We start from the raw sequence: 19,499 nt of genomic DNA, 5'->3' as shown, positions 1-19,499 counted from the left end.
TTGTCACTTTTTTTTTTCGCTCTTTTGGCACGAAGATGATAACTACATGAAGTTGAGATAAAAGTGTAATTCAAGATTTTAGACTATTAGAAAGATAGAACACAGGCAAAGACTAGTCTCAAACAGATAAATTATTTCAATAATCTTATTTCAGAATTTCGAAATTAAAGAAACACAAAGTGGGAAACCTAATTCCCGCAATGGTAATCTACATTAGTTCCCTGTTTAACAAGAATTGATCAGGCCTGACCCAAATGAATCACTGGTCCCTCATTCAACTTCTTAATCTGCCGTCCTGCTTTTAACTAAATTTTCAGCCTCTGTACATAAGAGAGAAAGGAACAAGCGGGTCCGTCTACGATTTCTAAGCTGATGAAACTATGCGGTCTTGTTCATCACATCTCCCGTCTACCACGAGGATATTACGACTTCAACTCGAAATTGTTGTCCAACAATGCATAAACTTCAGTTAATGATGATACCTTGAAATCCGGTTCATGGTCAACAGCGGCAAAATCTGCAGAGCTGTACCTACCCGTTTCATCAAGTAAGCATGTAAATGCGCCTGCTCGTTTTCCACAAGCAACCTGTGCAGTACAAAGATAATAAGCTGAAATGACTCATAAACTAAATATATAGCAGAGCTAAGATTCGAAGAATGATATCTTATAGAAAATTGGACTGGTATAAAATACAACAAGTTTTGATAAATAAGTGACTGAATTTGCATATATGACTTGAGAAGAGAGCATTATTCTAACAGGACTCCTTATATCACAGTTGGAGACCACAATTTTCTATCATTAATTCAAAGAACTTTACTAGGTTGACGCGTCGAATCATATTGGAATGCTATTCATGTTGGTTAGCACAAAAAGCTTGTGGAAGGAATGCAAGCAAGACTTCGAAGCAGTTAACTACTTGGAGCATCCATAACCACTTTTTTTTTTGCTATCGTATATTTCTTCTTTAATGATTGTTATTTTGTCTTCGAGGTCGAAGATAATATTACACACTTATATTCGACATATTCAAACTCAATATACTAATGTCGGGTTAAAAATCTTAGTCCTTAGGAGAATATGATAGCACAATACAACTTATTTGAAAACAGTGCATCTTTTATCTATGAATTTGGGTAAGCTTTTTTCTTTTTCTTTGTTGCAAGATGAATTTGGGTTAGTTAGTACGTTTATACCGACTAACGTCATCCCGGCATGATATAGCTATAAAAGCTTCTGTTTCCAGTTTCTATCCATGTAGGGTTTTTTTTTAAGTTGGTATCTGTACAGACTCCCCTTCGGGTAAGTAATTTTTTATCAGCTAAAGCCACTACGGGATTAGAATGCTATCTCAGTTTTGTTTCTATCTCAGCGTTCTTTGGGTTGTCATGTAAAGTGACTTTCGGGTCAGTGTAATAATAGTAAGAAGTACTAAGAACAGTAATAATACACTCACATCATCTTTAAGGCTATCACCAACCATCATTACTTCATTAGGAGGAATATCCCAAGTTGAACAAATATGCAGCAACGGAGCTGGATCTGGTTTATAAGGACGGAACTCCCGGCTAAGTGCTGGAGCGAATGTCCTCTGCAGAAAAAGCCTGAAGTAAGAAAACTATGGTAGTTGAAGAAGTAATAGATCCTTGCAAAATTTGAAGTAACATCTACTTTTAGTGCACAATTTTGAGAATAAACGCATGAAACATAATTTTGAGAAAGGAAAGTAGAACACCCCAAAAAGAACACTCCAATGAATGACTGTAGCACCCTCACTTTAGAGAGGTGCTACTAGTAGAATTAGGGGGCCCAAATAGCAAACCCTTATTAATTCTAAAAACAAAAGAAAACCTATTTCCAACTTTCTTTGTATCCCTTTTCCTTGTGCAGCCCGTGAGAGTTCTAGAGTGAGAAAGTGAGGGCTTCAGAGTGAGAAAGTTGATTTTAGAGAAAAAAAGTGGGAAAGAGAAGGAAGGAGCTTCAAAGGGATTTACTAAAGGGGTTAGGTTTCTTCTTCTTGGTGCTACAAAATCAAGTAGGTTTCTTCTTCCCTAGGGTTTATATAGCCCTCTTTAATTTTTAACCTAGTTTTGGATAGTAGTACTATAATAGCTTTGAACCATTGTTGCTTACTAGGTTATCATCAACTTAGAACTAATTAGTGATACCATAGATATATATTATGATTAGGAACTAATTACAACAACAACATAGTAACCCTAGATCATTATAGTTATATTAATGGAGTATACATATTCCCGGACAGCAACCTAGGTTATTTAGGTTATATAAATATGGTATATATATATACACCCGGACAGCAGCCTAGATATTAAGAATTGTTTGTGTTTATGTTATTTATGTTGATAATTGATTGTATGAGATGATGTGTATGATATTGGAGCATAAGTGCTATCAATAGTTGTGTGTGATATATTGCTTTAGGTTGTTAACCTAGAAAGCATAGGCTAGTCGGAACCAAGAATGGTTGGCTCGACATGCGGGTCGATTGCAAACACTAGTTACCATTACGATATTGGATAACTTGGTGGACCATGATCTTGAGTTTCGTTAATGGATTGAACTAAGACTGGTTGGCTCGACATGTGGGTCGATTGCAAACACGGGTTTGTCAATTTGATATTGGACAACCTAGTGGACCAGGGGCTTGGGTTCTAATATGGATTGACGGTTGTAATCCATAGGTGGTTGGCTCGACAGGATGATCGATGCAAACACAAGATCATTCTTGTGGACCACATACTTCTAGTGTGAGAAGTAATTACCAACTAGAGGTTGGCTCGCCTCCTGCTCATATGTAAAGTGCTCGTGTTGCACTGTGCTCGTGTTGCACGGATTCCCTTTTTGGGTGGTATCCTTTGTCTATTGAGAGGTTTAAGTCGAAACACGAATGGTAAGTGACGCTATCTTGTGGACCTCAAAATTGGTTATGCCCCTCCAAAAGGGAAGTTGTATTGTATGAATCTCTTCAACCGTGTAACAGGTTGACTTCAATTGTGTTAGCACGAAAGGTGTAACATAATGGACTGTTATTATTGTTCTGTTGTTCGATACTTGGTTTTGTGTTGAATTGGTCTATTTAGACCTTAGGTAATTAGAAATCTACTAGCTGGGTTCTGACCCAGCCTACTATTTTTCAGGTGATAGAGATCGGGGAGCGCCACCAGCTTGACCCCAGTTCGTCAGCTCAGAGCTTCTTTCTTAGTTTTCGCTTTCGAGATTAGGTAGTTATTTGGAGTTTCACTTTCTAGATAGTTATTTGTTTCATTCGTTATTGTCCGACCTACGTGTCGATGATTCAGAACCATTGTTTGAGTTAAGACAGTTTAATGGATTTCTTTTAGATGATTTATTGATTCTTATGAGCTTCACATTTGATATTATTTGTCTCTTTTGATGGATATATCGACTATGTTTACTGTTCTGCGGAGAAATGCTTTGAGTTTAGGTTTTCATGGCGGCCGACGTGAAAATCTAGATTTGGGGCGTTACAATGACACATCAAGTAGAACAAAATAATAATTGTGAAATAGAGTAGGAGTGTAGGACTTCTTACTTTTTTTTGTTTGTGAATGTGGGTCAATGGATTATAGTACTAGTTAGTTTCCAATTCTTGTAAATTCAAATCCAGGATCTACCGAACTTGGACTATAACTTGCCTACTCATATTCAATTTTGCACTAATTAACTTTGTTACTGAAATTGAAACCGCGAAACTTGATCAAAACAAAATTATTTCGACAAAAAAGCCAGAGATTTGGTGCACCTTAGCTCGAAAGACATTTATATAGAATTCAACTTCTGGGTAACCATGACTTACCCCAAACCTTAGATGAAACAAATCAACTGCTTCCTTGACGTTCCGTGTAATTAAACCCCTTCTGCACTAGCACTCAAAAGTCATTACTACATTGATATTCTACAAGAGTTTTAACTCATGGAAACCTAGTAAGAGAGCATGAATGTTAATTATTTGATTTGCAAAAAACAAAACCAGAAGAAAAGATCAAGTTCTTTGATGATCCATATTATCAGTCTACCCCAGTAAACGGTGCACAAAACAAGGTAACGGCAACGGACAAATTATAAGAAGTGAGCATTGATGTTTCTATATATATGTTGGTAGAAGATTGGAAAGAGTTTAAGCAATCATGTTGGTTTAACTATTTGTAACAATGAGCCAACAACCCTTGGCTCAAGTGGTAAGAGGTAAGTCTTCCAACTTAGAGGTCAAGGGTTCGAGGCACACGCTTATCAATTCAAAAAAAAACTATTTGTAACAATGAAATTGAAAATTCTTCTCTAGTTGGAATAGAAACGGATAATTCGATTCTTTATGTAGCTTTAAAATGACGGAAGAACAAGTAACAACATAAAGAGAAGACATTTCTAACCTTATTTGCTTTGAATCAAGAAGCTCACAAAGCTCTTTTGCACCTGTTCCCCAAATTTTACCTTTGATTAGACTTCAGCTTTGAGAGAGATTAAAAAAAAAAGGAAAGAACTGAAAAAATTGACATAAATAATGAAACATATTTGAAGGAATCAAAAGGAGATATATTTCTACTTTCTAGTATGAAATTTGAAATGAAATTACTGAAATCAAAGAAACCCTAATCTTATAAACTAGAATATAACAAGAAATTGGTCAAGAACAAAGCATTCATCATCATCTCAAATTCAATTGGTAATCATAAATATAGTAACCCTAGTTACTAATTAGAGTTGTTAAATGAACCAAAGGGTAAAAGAAAAAACCCATGAAGTAAATGAAAGAGATGGGGGGTGAAATTGAAAAGGGGGGGTGGGGTGGGAAACAAAATAACACAAAGTAGTATCTACCAGGCATAATTTGGAGACGATCAAGACCCTGACGTTCAAAATCAGCAATGATCTGATAAGCTTTGGTTTGTTTGTCAGGAGACAAAGTTTCAATATGATGTAAAATATCAATACCAGTGGAAGGATTCTTTGATCTAATTGAAATGTATTCTTCTTCACCAAGTACAGCTTTATACATAGCTTGAAAATCAATAACAGGTACTGTCAAAGTTCCATCCATGTCGAAAACTACACCCCTCAGCCTTGCCTTATTACTAGTCGCCATAGTTTTGATGGTGGTGGTGGTTCTGAAATGGGAGGAAGATAGTAGTAATGGTCTAGACTTGAGAGAGAAGAAGAATAATAAGGAGGACCTTGTTGTTGTGAGCAATTGTGTCATGACGTACTAGTACTAGTACTAGTTTTAGAGAGAGAGAAAGATATTGGGGGGATCTCATAAGGAATGTAGAGAGAGAGAGAGAGAGAGAGAGAGAGAGAGCCACTCACTAATTTTGGAGTGGTCCAGACGAGTCGTGGTAGCTTTGTATGCACATTGTTCACGAGTATCGCCTTGTGATATCATCGACCACTCATTATTAAGTGACAAGGCGTACCCGTGCCTCTAAAGGCTCTTTGCTTTCACTCTTGACACATTTCGTTGGCTTTGGACGGAACACCCCCATACTTATGGATTAGGCAGTCTGAGGGCATTCAGAATTCTAACATGGATTGAGTGTCTTTGGACTCGGCTAGTTTGTGAGGCGTGAAGAGAGAAAGCAGGCTTGAGTAAAAAAAGAAGAAAAAAAAAAATGAAAGGATGCCTCCTATAGAAGCTCCCCATACTTCACCCAACCTCATTGTGTTTTTGTGACAGTGTTGTAATTTCTCAAGTCAAAAGTTGAAGATATGCCACAACAAATTTTGTCTATTGTTTTTAAGGTGAATGAAGTTTGTTATACCAAAAAATCAGAACCCTTTCTCGAATTGGCCCAATTACTTGGACCAAATCTTGGTTAACCATGACCAGAAGAGAACATGAATCATCGTCGGCAAAAAGTGAGAGAGCGAGACAAAAGGAAATAGCTAGGAAGGGAGAAAGAGAAATCTGTATATATATACATTGGGGGATTGTGCTCCTCTCTCTCTCTCTCTACCGTTGTCAGAAGGAAACCCCTCTCTGCAGTTACCTCTTTTATAATCCACAACGGTGTTCGTAAAACTCATTGCTCATATAACTTCCCTCATTTACTTAATGGACTTCCAACTCAAAACTAATTGGCACAGAAAAATGAGAATCAACAAATTATACTATGACTTAGCTATACTGAAACAAGCAACCACAAAAATGTAAAGCCAAAAGTCTGTAATTCTTGCAGAACATTTTACTGTTCATTGTTTTCCTTTGGCTGGACACAAGGAGTATAAACTAATTTACAAATAGTATGAACATAAAGCATAGATTTGCAGCTGGGGCAGAAATAACTCTATGAAACCGAAGCTTCGATTTGTTTATCGGTCGATGATATTAATTCTCTGTTGTGAGGTCTAGAGAGGAATTCCTTCTCACAACCTGAAGGCATCGTGGGTCGAATATTGCCTGGATTCAGTGGGAAAAGAGTCTTGTAGTAGCCATCCATTATAGCTTCAAAATTGCAAGTTGCAGCAACCTTCGGTATCTGCTCAGGTAAATAAATTTTGAAGCTTAGGCAAGGATGTTTCAATAACAGTATGACACGTATAATGTATGATGAATAAACGTGCTTTCTGTAATCTGCTTTGTAAAAATGTAGTTCATGTTAGAAACAGAACACTTAGTAGTTCTTTCAGACCAAACAACTCCAAAACGGAAAAAAATTACTAAACAAGTACTCGGTAACTCCAAGCTCTCAGCCTAATAAGTTGCACAATTAACCGAGAAATAAGTTTGTTGAAAGCTGACAGTTAGTAGATAAGCTCATCCATTACCATTTCAAATGGGTAAGATGGTTTTCTAATGTGAAGATGTTCAATGAATTCATAAAACTAGAAAGAGCTAGGGGCGGGAACCTTGCGGGCATGGGCATTTCCTTCAGCGGGCGGACAATAGATTTCCCTGGCCATTAGGGTAGCTGGGCTGACTCGTTTGGGTTTTTCACGTACAGCTGACGCTCAAAGTTTTTTTGGGCAAACTCGGCTGGGATTTTCACAAATTGTTGACGCTCAAAGCCCACCCAAGCCCGTTTGAGCAGCCGTAACACCCACCTTCTTCATGAATGGAATGTACACAAAATACATGTTTATGAGGACGACTATATCCAACATTATGGTTTCATTAAACCATCTCTTACTTGAACTATATACTAATTTTCCCAAGGAATGATTTTTTATCCATACTAGCATGAATTAGTAATGAATTAATCATTTAGAACGAGCAATACTAAGTGAAAGAAGTGTACCTGATAGATATCGCGCATATACCCATGAAGATTCGGGTATTCCAAAAGCTTCTTTTTCGTGCATTTGAAGAGAACATTATAGACAAGATCGAATCGAATCAATGTAGTAAATAAGCAAATATCGGCAAGTGTAAGCAAATCCCCACATAAGTATCGAAAATTACCCAAGTGATCATCAATCATATCCAATGTACTAAACAGTCCACTTACTGCACTATCATATGCTTCTTGACTCTGTGCAAATCCACATCTATCATACACACAGGAATATTATCAAACACCTCTCAGACACAATACGAAACTAAAATAAAAAACCAATCTTTAATCATTTTTTTTACCTGTAAACTCCATTATTCACTTTAGGGTAAATAATTTGGTTCCAATCTTCAATCTGCTTCTTCAAAGATGATGGAGAGAGATCTAAAGTAGGGTTTTCACCTGGTATTGAATTAAAGAAATTGATTATATCATAACTTTCATTGCAAAAAACTTTGTTTTTTTCAAAATCGTATAGCATAGGAACAGTTGATCTTCCATTATAGGTCCCACTCCCAAGACTGTAAATTTCCTTCAGATTCTTACACCCATTTGCATAATCAGGTCCGGGTATCAAGAGAATTTCTTTTTCCTCTCTGATTTTCTGGGTTGGGATTTTGTTATGAAATTCCCAAGAACCATCAATACCAGGGGAAGCAATTGATAATGGGATTTTGTCTTCAAGGTTTTTGAGAGCTCTTACGATTAGGGTTCGGTGAGCCCATGGACAAGGAAGTCCTACATAGAGATGAAGGTTAAGGCGGGAAGAAGAAGAAGAATTGAAATTGGCGGGGAATTGGGAAGGAGGACGAGAGTAAGAACCAGAAGGATCAGAAGGGGCGAGTTGATTCATCATGAGATGCCACGTGGTGTTCCAGGTAGTACGAACGGTTGAGATGAGGAGTTGAGGTGGAAGAGATTTTCCCCATAATAATCTGGTTATGTTCGTTAGGAGATTGCCGGATGAAGTTGATGGCCGTTGTTGCTGGTTTAGACAGAGTCTAGGGCTTACGTGGCATGTTTTGGGTCTGGTTTTGTGTGATGGAAGAGATGAAGAAGGTATAATAGGTTTGAGAAGTGAAACTGTAGCCATTTTACTCTTTTTGGGACAGTTGATTTTAAGGTTCGAAATTTCCATTTATATTGTTTTCTCTCTTTAACTTTGCCTACTCGACAGTGACCTTTAAAATTATTTTTTATATTTTTCTTCGTTCTCTTCTCCTCCCACCACTATCGACCGGCCACCACCACGTCTAATTCTCTCTCTCCTCCTCCCTCTTTTTTTCCGTTATCTTTTCGATGACACTGTGATTACTTAACCGCATTCGGGGGTCAGACAAAGGTTGACCCTAGCCCAACCTATTTTCAGTTTCGAACAAGACTTGTTATAACAACCGAGGGAACACGACAAGTTGAGTGGAAAAAAACATATAACACTACTCTAGGTTGTAAAACAATTATCACAAAATCAGTTTGACACAATTATAATTGAAATATTTCCGAAACAAAAAAGATATATGTTGCTTATAAAACTAAAATTTGAATGAGGAACAAGAGAAACAAAAAAGATATAATCGTGGGAGCAATCCAATACCGAAGATCTTCACATGATACGATAATGAAACTGGAGTCTCAGGATCACGAACAACCAAAACATTTTCCAAAAGATCCGAATAAACCTCCATATGAAACTGGCAATTGTTCTGTCATACACTTTTTTCTGGGAAGATGTTTAAAGAAAGCTTTCACAGCTCCTGCAACTCCATCCTCAGTTTCCATGGCCTTTGCAAGCTCAACAGCACATTCCTTCACCTGCAATAGAAAATCATTAGTCCATAGGTGAACAATATATGACAGGATTGTGAGTTAACGGCAAAGTACTTCATCAACAAAAACTAACGTACTGTAAATTTATCGACAATCTAAACATGCATGCAATTTTTCTTATCTTATGTTTGTCCTGTAGAAACAGATAAATAGGGTTCAAAGAACTAAGTGGTCGGAATTGGCCAATTACACAAATAACTCGTTCATCTGTTGGGATCAGGAGTAGACCGACCCATTTAGACGCCTAAACCAGCGAGTTGTTCTGTTATAAGTATGTGTACAGTATCTATACACTATGAAGAATGTGGATCGACTTCTTCATCTCATAATTGTTTGTGTCACAGACAGACGGGACTTAACTGATACGAAGTTATGAAGAAGTAAAATGCACCAAACACATACGTAAAATAGATTAGAACATCCTATATATTTAAGTCATTGAGCTAAAAATCAAGTAATCAGATATTACCTTAGGATCAAGCATGAAGTTTATTGCATCGACTAGCTTCTGCAATGAAAAGTGGTCAATATGAATAGGAGGTGGACCTACTCCTCTGGCGTGTACTTGCTCTCCCCAGAATGGTTGATCACCGAAAAAAGGTACAATAGTAGTTGGGCACTAGACAAAGTTAAAATGAATTATTATCAATAATTAGCGACCAGAGTACAATTAGAATGAAGGCTTAACAAGAAGTTGGAATGTAATATTTTACCGCAGCTTTGAGGCCAGCAGCTGTTGTTCCTGCACCTCCATGATGAACCTACAGAAAAATCACAAATTCAAAGTGGATTGATCATTTTCTTTTTACTCTAAAGCCTCCAGCCATTGATATCGAGAGGATTCACAAGTAGTCAAACCAAAAGTCATGACAAGCCTTACCACAGCCTCACATTGTAAGAACAGCCAGTCATGAGGGCAGTTGTCCAGCAAATATATAGATTCCTTGGGTTCAGCCACTATTCAAGAGAAAAACTCAGGTCCATAATCCATTTAGTGAAAAACAAATGCCACAACTAGTGGCCAAATATGAAATTTGAGTATCAAAGCTTCGCAAGAGATATCGTATACTTACAGTTCCCAAGACCACCCCATCCTTTGTTAATAATGCCCCTTTGCCCAGTGATTTCCAGTGCCTCCACGATAATTTGGGTCATTTTTTCAGGCTCTTGAACAGGCTTCACAAAAACAATAGTTAGGCAATAGTAGTGAACATTTATAAACAAAGATATACAATAGAGACTCAACAATTGCCTTTACTCAAGAGTCAATGTCACACTTAACACCTTACTCGATGCAAGAACTGCAAACATATTATAATTTTCAGATCCAAAACTGCAAAAGACAAGTACATAAATCTTGCAAAATTGGATAATGCATTATTAATAAACATATAGGTAATGTCGATTGGTAGTGTGTTTATAGCAAGTACTTGGCATTCCAAGTAGTCGAATTTTGATTAAACTGCTCCAGACAAATTTCTATCATATCTCAGAATGGTATTGAGCTTTCAGGATATGGTGGTACTTCAAAATCTCCTGCTTTGTTTGCCAGTTTAAACAATATCGTTCAGGTAGGAATCACTTCCTTAGGTTATACTGGCCGACCATTCCTTAGCAATTCAACCATGTATTGGGTTTCCAGACCAGTTAAGATGAAGTTTAGTACACTGACCTGGCAAGTCCAAGTCACTAACATTACCACCTAGCTTTCTCTATTTATTGCTTTATGTTAGACTGGTACTACCATTCGCAGGCTTATTCAACAGTTGTATTTGGCTTTCAGACCACGTCGAGACTTTCTCAATCGTCATACTGGGTTTAAGATAGTTGCAAACTTGGAAAAATATATAGAACAGTTGGACAAAGTATCTATATGTTATACCATTTGCATGGACAAGTGGTCAGTGACAATCAATAGAACTAACTAGTTTCAGATACACCATTAATGGCACTGTAGCTTCCTTATAGAATCAAAGGCGGACACAGACCATCCATTCAGAGTCAAATCAGACATTACACCCTGAAGTCTGAGGTCTATATACAGCACAAAGGATATCTAAGATACATACTCAAGAGAGGAAGAAGAGAGCACTCACAAGGCTGCCAAACCCAATATAGACAGGCTTTTTGCCAGCTTCAAGCCAATCTACAAGAGATTTTGGAGGTATATAATTTGATGCAAGGTCAAGGAAGCAAAACCCAACTACATCAATCTTGGGTCCCCAATCTGTAATCAAGCAATTAGGATAATAACATTAGAGAACAGTCACACAATGCGAATTTATAGCAAAAAACACAAGGAAGCCGTAAAACTACCCTTTTGATACAATGTTTTGTATGACTGACCAACATAAGACATTGAGATGAGAGAGATACAAAACAAGCTACAGTTTGTACATTGTACCAGAGAGGACAAGAGGTGAAAATGGAACTTTAAGCAGATAGGGAGAAGAATCAACTCTTACCAACTAAGTTTTGTGTATCTATTCGCAAAAAATCTTTTTAGGTGCATAAAATTCGGCTCTCGGTAAACGTCATTTGTGTGTTTGTGTTTGTGTTTGTGTTTGTGTCTGTACCATTTTGTGATTGTTTAGATTGCACTATATGGTACCCTGGTAGGCTGGTACCAGTGTCGGGTATTGATATTTTTAATGCTGCCATTGACATAGTTATTGGCTCAGAATATAAGATAACAAAATCTAAATTTTGCATATAGCACATGCACGCTCTATATCTATGAGAAGCACAATAAATTTGGGCTCAAGATAACACCACGCAAAGATTCTGCACTACTGAAAAAGAAGGATAGACATATCAAAAACCTTTGGGCTTTGGAACAAGGCTAGGACTCCAAATATAGCCATGAGGCACATCAGAACCAGATCCTTGGGCACCACTTAAATATGTAACTGGTCGTAGCTTTAGCTTTTTCTTCCTAAAATCATTTATCATGTCTCGTATTCCAAGCCAAATCATCGAATCAACAATTTGGTATGACACCTACAGAAAATTCTAGGATCAAAATTTAATTGGAACATTTAGACCACAGAAATGCAATAACAGTATTGAGTATTAAAGGATATTAAAGGATTGTAGTTAAGTTGGCTAACTCTGTATCCAGCTGATTGCTTGACACGGGATAAAGGATGTGGAAATTGACTAGTTGGCCTGCCATGAAAAATGGAAACATTGTCAAACTCAGGTGTACCTCATAAAAAGCATTCACAGTAATTGAACCCATGATGTGATAGCAATTTCCAAAATATGAAAATGGATAATGAGACTATTTTCACGATGAAAGGTAATCTTACGTCCACGGCATTGTAAAAAATATATGAAGGGGTACTTTTAGCGCCTCTGCCACATGTGCATGCCCTGAAGAATTTAATCATGTTAGTAGTTGAGGTAGTTGATTGTGCTTAAAAACAAAAAAGATATATATATTATAAGTAGGATCAGCGCACATGCTTTAGGGTGACACTTCATAGAAGATCTTATCCTACGACTTATATGCCATCAGTTTGTTTTAACTGTAATATGTTTCTGCATGGCTTTTATGTAAGTCAAAATTGGTTGAGGTTAGGGGTTTTATAATGAAATTTTATAAGTAAAACTGGAACAAGCACAAATTGCATACTCACTCAAAAACTTACCCAATTGGCGGATGACCAAAACCTACCATTTCCAAATCCCCTAACTCTTATACAATCAAGCTTGAATGGTAGGAGAACCGATTAGAAATGCAACAAACAAATGTCCAAGGTTCTAACAAAGAGTGGACAGACATAAAACAAAACCTCGACTACTATTAAATATTATATGGTTACTACACTCCAAGATATTGTAAGTCATTTGAAGGACCATATAAGAAAGTTGTGTGAACCATTTTGGTAACCCAATCGTAAAGATATTACTTGCTTCAAATGATACAAACCTCTAATGTGAGAACACCAGTAACATAGAAGCTTTTATTAAACTATATTGTTGAAGACAAACGTCTATAACCATATATATAATGTGGACGACCAATGCTCTACCTTAAAAAAAAGTTACTACTAATTAAGATTTCTCTGCCTCCCCCTTTCTCTCTGAAAACCTCATTTTGAAATCTGAAGAAAAAAGGTGAAGCAAGATTTGGAAGCGAACGTACCATATGCTGGTGGATTAGCAATGATTGCTTCCGCTTTAAAAGGAATACCAGAATCGAGGTCAGGGTCCTTGCATGCCGAGAATAAGGAAAATATGATTTCTTTCAGTTGCTTTCGTTGAATAGATATTTCTGATGGTCCAGAAGGCAAAAATCCCTTATTCTTGACCATGTCTAGAAAATGAAAAGTAGATTAAATGTGCAGAACCAAGCTACAGATTCTTATGAAGAGCAAAAGCAAAATGCTAAAACATCATCTAAACTCCAAGTTAAGCATCTTAAAAACATATTTTCCCAGCATATCAGTTGAAACTAAGAAAATGCAGTCAATCTAGCGATATCTTAGCTGAAAAAACTCAAAACATTTGGGAGTTAAACTATGTAAATTGCAAGATTTATAACTCATCAAAATTGCATCTAACAACTCTATATATTGACGTGTTTATAAACAGTCAAAGAGAAACATCTTTAAACATTCAAAAGCTTTGCTTGCATTTAGAATGCTCAATTTGGGCTCCAATTCAGAACATCTTGATACTTTCTCAGTACGTATATTGCTGTTACCCTGTTACATAATGTTTACCATCTAACTATAACTCAAAATGATATATATTGGACCCACATTGGATAAGGCTTCACCAAGCATACTGATGTAACTACATAGGACAAAGAAAAAGCAATAAAGCGGGTTCGGCCCTAATAAGTTCACCAACCACATGAAATTCAACCAACTGAAATGCATGAAACCCTTTAGCATTTGTAGAACCCGACAATCGAGAAATTTGTACCCATAAAGTGAAACTTTGCAACTAAAGACTGATAGCGAGTAGTAACAAGCATTAGCTAAATATATATCCTTGTGTAATTACGAGATTATTTGAAGTTCAATGAATGTCTAATTGTCATGAAGTTGAATCGGAGTACATACATTCAGCTAGAACTTTCGGATCTCCGCCTAATGGATAAAACTCCAAGCCAGCAGTCAAGACGAACTCCTTGAAGTTCGCATGGGTTGCTAGCCTAACTCGATGGCCATAGTCCTGCAAGTGAATATCTACAGCAATTAAATCATTGCAAGTGTAAGTTATTCATAGGTATGTGTATGTGGGCAATGACTAGTATTTCTCTTCATTACTGCTCTGCCAAGCATCCTAAAAGATTCATATGGTGGTAAAATGGATTCAAATGCAGAACTTTAACTAAAATAGCTTACTTAATGTAGTTTACTAGTGTGTAAAAATTTGATGTTTACAACTTTCAGTTTTGCAGAAAGAATTTTAAATTGGTAAGGAAATTAGGAATACAGTATCTTATAAGGAGAATATTACGAGAACTCGAGGGCTTCTAAGTCAGGTATTGAATTACATCACTCACGTATTTTTATTTTAAATAAAATATTAAAATGAACAAAGTCGTTGGCCATCTAAGTTTTGAAAAGACCAAATTTGATGAAAATTACTGTTACATTTTCAAAACTCAAAATTCAAAGGAATTGAATAATTACAAACGAAGAAAAGGAGAGGATTAAGCTTATTGCCTGCAAACGTTTCCCAATGGCAATGAACGGTTGTACATCTCCTCGTGTACCAACAATAAGCATTACTATCTGCAGTGGTGGTATATATTGAAGGTCTGCTGAATCAAGAGATTCTTCATCAGCACCTTCAATACAAACATCTTCAATACCGAAATCAAGACCTCCGGATTTAAGATCCACAGGAACTTCAAATTCCACAGTTCCGTCATGTTTCACAGTTGCCATTCGATTCAATATCTCGATCTGAAAGAATATGAGGTCTTTTATTATAATTCCTAAAGCAGAGTAATAGAAGAGTAAATAAAAGAGTCAAGCAGGTTGTGGCATGCCTACTTTTGAAAATCCACTAATTGCGGATAAGTTGAATAGATATTCGTTATCTTTTCCCCTTTTTTTGTTGAACAAATTGTTTTTCTATTTATATCTATAGAATTTCAAATACTTTAAGGCTGTTTCAGCTTAATTTTCGTTGGACTCAATGTGCTCATACGGTCACGCTTTAATCAAGTGCTGACATTCATTCTGTCAGCACTCGAAAGCATGGTTTAAACAGTAAATATTTAACAATCATAATCAACTGAGTCGAATTCTAACTTAACTTGCATTAGACTATACCTTCTTGTGGATGGGAATCTTGTCATCAAACATTGGAGCTGGTTTATCACTTTGTGGGCGCCTTTGAGTGTTCGACCGAACCAATTTTACCTCATTTGTTGGCATATCTAATTTAGAAGAGTCCAAATTCACCTTAGACGACGTATTTGATCTACGTAGAGTCCTGTCAACAGTCCCTAAATAAATTGTAGAATATGAATCATGGGCCAAAGACGGCAGAAAACAAACGAAAACTGTCACGCTAACTTATAGCTACTACTCAGTGTGACTGGCATTATGTGTAAGAGATAGCTGAAATGTAGTGAAGGACCAAATTCATACTTGGGAATGAGGAAGTTAGAAAACATGATGCAAAAGAAGGATATCCCTTGTCTATACAAACAATCATAGCTCGCCTGAACAAACATAAGTCCTAATGAACAAATAACATCATACAAGATCGCGCGTAATCCAAATATCATAGACATCACATTATATTCCTGAATATAATGTTCAAAATGCTTGTTATGTCCACTACTAGGAACACAACTAAGTAGAAATTCGATAAACATTTCCAACATAAAGTTGTAGCAGCGGTTGAAAGTGCCTGAAATATGGGTCGATAACTAACCCAGATTGACCTGAGAAAATGTCTATCTAAAATGGCCCGACCTATTTAATTATGTTTTGTCTTTGTCTTATAAAGGGTTGTTATCAATGTAAAAGGGGCATCCTATTTTCGGTTTCACCGGCCGATCCACGTAAAACTCTTATGGTGTGTTTGGTTGCAGGATTCCTAAGTAGGATTCCTATCAAAAGTGGAATTTGGTAGGAATCATGAATCCTTGGTCTGTTTGGCTACCAGGAATCCTAGGACTCTTGAATCCTAAGGATTCCTAATTCCAAAATTTGTATTGGACCAAAATCCCACCCTACCCCCTAGGATTTGGTAGGATTTTGGATTAATGAACCTAAATTTCAAACTTAAATCAACAAAAAAATATTTCCTTCTACAAAATCATTATTTTTTTTTTCAAAATCATATTTTTTCTAAAGACGTTTAAAAATACTCGAATAATAATAAATCATAGGATTTTTAGTTGCCAAACAAGCCAAAAAATATTACTTGGATTCATGAATCCGTGGAATCATGAATCCCAAGGACTCATGAATCCGTGGATTCATGATTCCGCCATCCAAACACCCCATTAGTCTTTTGTGTGATTGTTCACTTTCATTATTGTTTTTCTTCACTTCCTTGTTCTTTGTCATAACACTAGCTTACTTGGACAAATGCAGATAACAGATTACCAAGGTTGACTAATTATAGAGCAGTTTTAATCCAACAATTTTCATGAAAAAAGACGAGAGAAAATCTTACCCTTGTAATGCTGATGAGTTCTAAGCACACCATTAGAAACTCATGATTTTATCACTCTCTGATCACACTAAAAATCGCTTTTTTAAATTAAAAATCACCATTTCTGAAATTTTATCAACGATTTTCCAGGGTTTCATAATTCTAATTTCAACTATCTGTATATACTATATTAAATAAACTCTTCTGAGTCCACCATTAAAAAAAAAACAATCTTCTCTCAATGTGATAATTCCAGTAGAGCAAACACCACCATTTATTCAATTCTTAATCTTTTAATCTTGGGTATCTTTTTTTCTGTTCCCAATCGTTAGCTAAAGAAAGAATCAACAATGGGCGCAATGTGTTCGAAGAAAATCCACAGAGAGAGAGAGAGGGAACAAATTCTCAACTTGTCAGTCAACTTGAAAGATAATCAATTTTCAATCAGATCAACAAACTAATAAAACCCATACCTGAATTTACATCAACAGGAACAGAACCAGATCTCGTTTCTCCGGTACCCATTCCAAAAACACTTGCCTCTTCTTCCTCCTCCGACGACTCCGACGATGACCTGGGTTGATAACCGTTACCGGGAGTCACGACGTCTGAAAAAGTTTGATCTCCCATCATCAAGTGAGGAGGAGCGATGGTGGTGGGTAGAATGACAGAGAAAGAATCAGATACTTAGTTGGAAGAATGAATACTTTTTTTATAAAATTTAAAACTGTCAGATTCTCTCTTCGTCTTCTTCTTTTTTTTATTGATTAAAAATTAATGGTTTGGGTAAGTTGATTCTTCGTCTCCTTTAGTTTGGGTAGTAAGTCGATTGTGCTCCCAACAATGAATTCTCTTCGATCAAATTGAAAAAAAAAATACCCCTACTCGAGTAATAGTTGTTTTCTGCCACTTTCGGAGTCTGAAAAAATAACCAATTCAACTGATTCTCAGTGCCAGTCAGTGGTTTGTTCCCTTCTATTTATGGTCACCCCAGTAGAAAGAAACTTGACCAAAATTTTTCTACTAAGCCAAGGTTTTGATGGCATTTATGATCTTTAAGGCAATTTTGTAAGTCAAATACAAAGTCAATTCGCTCATCGTGGGCGGGCCTCTAGAGTATCTACTAGTCGATGTTGGGTCGACCCTAGTTATAGTTGGGGACAAGATTGGCAACTGGTGCAATCGTTGTCCGCAGCATATATGACAAGACTTCTTGATAACGGAAATTATAGACCCAATTAATTCGCACCATTGTGTTGGATAAGTGGTATGAGAACCAAAATAAGATTTAGTATACGAGGACACTGCATCTATTCTCAGTCATTCTTGGTCTAAATTGAAGAAAACCCAACTCAACGAGTCAATTAGGTTAAGGTCAATGAGCTGGGTTTTGAACTTACCATAGTGCCTATAAACCGTGTTGGCATTGACTTCCCAAGTTGCCACGCCGTCATGTTCTTAGGCTTTAGAGAACTAATGTGGTAAGATCGATCGTACCGGCCCAAGATGTTTTATAGGCACCATATAGTTCATCATATTTCTTCAAATTATCATAGACCAATAGAAACTACTCCTACCAACAACTGGTAGCCCAGTTGGTTAGTGCATCTACTCCGTAATGGGGAGGTCTTAGTTTCGATCCATGAAAGTGCAAATCCATGAATATTGAACTTGGATATCAATAAACTAGTTTCTATAGGCTTTACGCTATTTCATTTTGTCGGTTTCAAACCAGTAGTAACTCGACAGTTATCGTGCTTATCGTATCGTATCGAGGTATGAATACCTTTGTAACTACCATATAGTAAATCTTCAAAAAAAAATGATCCTTCTCTTTTTTACAATCAAATCGGGGAAAGCATCACGAGAAGTATAAGTCTAAGGTGCTGTATGTTTTTTAATCTTTTCAGATCTGAAATCTGAATTGGGTTTCAATTGAGATTTCAGATGTTTGTTTTTTAATTTAAAATTTTCTGAAAATCTAGCTGAATCGGGCCAAAGTCTGAATGGGCTGAAAAAGAGCTCATATATTTCAGATTCAAAACAAGTCTGAAATGTGGGGGCAATTTCTGAAATCTAGCAAATGACATTTATGCCCATGTATCTTAGAAAAATGTCTCTACATCACCAAGACCACCACCACTACCAACACCACCACCACCGGCAAAACTAACAACGCCGGCAAAACCACCACCACAGGCAAAACCACCACCACAGAGCACCAACACCAACACCACCACCACCATCAAAGGCCAGACTACCACAACAGAGCACCAACCCCACCACCACAACAGAGCACCAACCCCACCACCACCACAGAGCACCTACACCAACACCACCACCATCAAAGGCCAGACCACCACCACCACTGCGCGCAGACTAGAGCCACCACCACAGCGCACACTATATCGTCTCAGGAGCCAAGAAATCTGTAAGCCCTCGCCGGATCTGGCGAGGGTGATCTTGCTCAAACCCTCGTCAGATCTGGCGAGGGTCATCACCCTTTTTCTTCCTAACATTCAGTTAGAGAGAGAGAGAGACGAAGAGATAGAGAGAGAGATATCTAGCGAGGATCCTCACCCATTTTGTTCAACTTCAGTTAGAGATATAGAGAGAGAGATCCGGACGAGACTTGCGCAGAGAGATCCGGGGAGGCTGGTGGAGAGTTCTGAATTTTTTAGTTTTGAAGTGGACAGAGAATGTAACCCTAGGTTTTTAG

The 19,499-nt window shown here is 37.1% G+C and overlaps 3 protein-coding genes across 4 annotated transcripts; all 3 read right to left on the bottom strand.

Annotated features, from left to right (window-relative positions):
• Positions 1–113: 113 nt before the first annotated feature.
• Positions 114–5,499, bottom strand: LOC147570264 (Haloacid dehalogenase-like hydrolase (HAD) superfamily protein). The gene is made up of 5 exons (XM_086656848.1): positions 4,866–5,499; positions 4,418–4,460; positions 3,844–3,904; positions 1,459–1,593; positions 114–587 (listed from the first exon to the last, which is right to left on the bottom strand). The coding sequence occupies exons 1-5, from the start codon at positions 5,242–5,244 to the stop codon at positions 423–425; spliced, it is 783 nt and encodes a 260-aa protein (XP_086512974.1). The 5' UTR covers positions 5,245–5,499; the 3' UTR covers positions 114–422.
• A 634-nt stretch (positions 5,500–6,133) lies between these two features.
• Positions 6,134–8,748, bottom strand: LOC147570263 (Glutathione S-transferase family protein). The gene is made up of 3 exons (XM_086656846.1): positions 7,618–8,748; positions 7,280–7,529; positions 6,134–6,520 (listed from the first exon to the last, which is right to left on the bottom strand). The coding sequence occupies exons 1-3, from the start codon at positions 8,451–8,453 to the stop codon at positions 6,329–6,331; spliced, it is 1,278 nt and encodes a 425-aa protein (XP_086512972.1). The 5' UTR covers positions 8,454–8,748; the 3' UTR covers positions 6,134–6,328.
• A 9-nt stretch (positions 8,749–8,757) lies between these two features.
• Positions 8,758–18,055, bottom strand: LOC147570262 (sterol 3-beta-glucosyltransferase UGT80A2-like). Of its 2 annotated transcripts, none has more exons than XM_086656844.1 (14): positions 17,254–18,055; positions 15,442–15,617; positions 14,827–15,069; positions 14,218–14,329; positions 13,293–13,463; positions 12,454–12,517; positions 12,253–12,310; positions 11,965–12,142; positions 11,239–11,369; positions 10,216–10,318; positions 10,023–10,099; positions 9,856–9,903; positions 9,612–9,761; positions 8,758–9,127 (listed from the first exon to the last, which is right to left on the bottom strand). In XM_086656844.1, exons 1-14 carry the CDS (start codon positions 17,411–17,413, stop codon positions 8,954–8,956), a joined length of 1,845 nt encoding a protein of 614 aa, XP_086512970.1. In that variant the 5' UTR covers positions 17,414–18,055; the 3' UTR covers positions 8,758–8,953. The 2 variants fall into 2 exon arrangements, with proteins under 2 accessions (XP_086512970.1, XP_086512971.1); XM_086656845.1 differs by having other exon boundaries at positions 15,442–15,604; positions 17,254–17,810.
• Between the last annotated feature and the right edge of the window lie 1,444 nt (positions 18,056–19,499).

This window comes from Eschscholzia californica, unplaced genomic scaffold (genome assembly GCF_041429995.1).
Source record: "Eschscholzia californica isolate CP2 unplaced genomic scaffold, dmEscCali1.0.p SCAF_1, whole genome shotgun sequence".
Classification (NCBI taxonomy): domain Eukaryota; kingdom Viridiplantae; phylum Streptophyta; class Magnoliopsida; order Ranunculales; family Papaveraceae; genus Eschscholzia; species Eschscholzia californica.
This window is presented reverse-complemented; position numbering and strand designations above follow the sequence as displayed.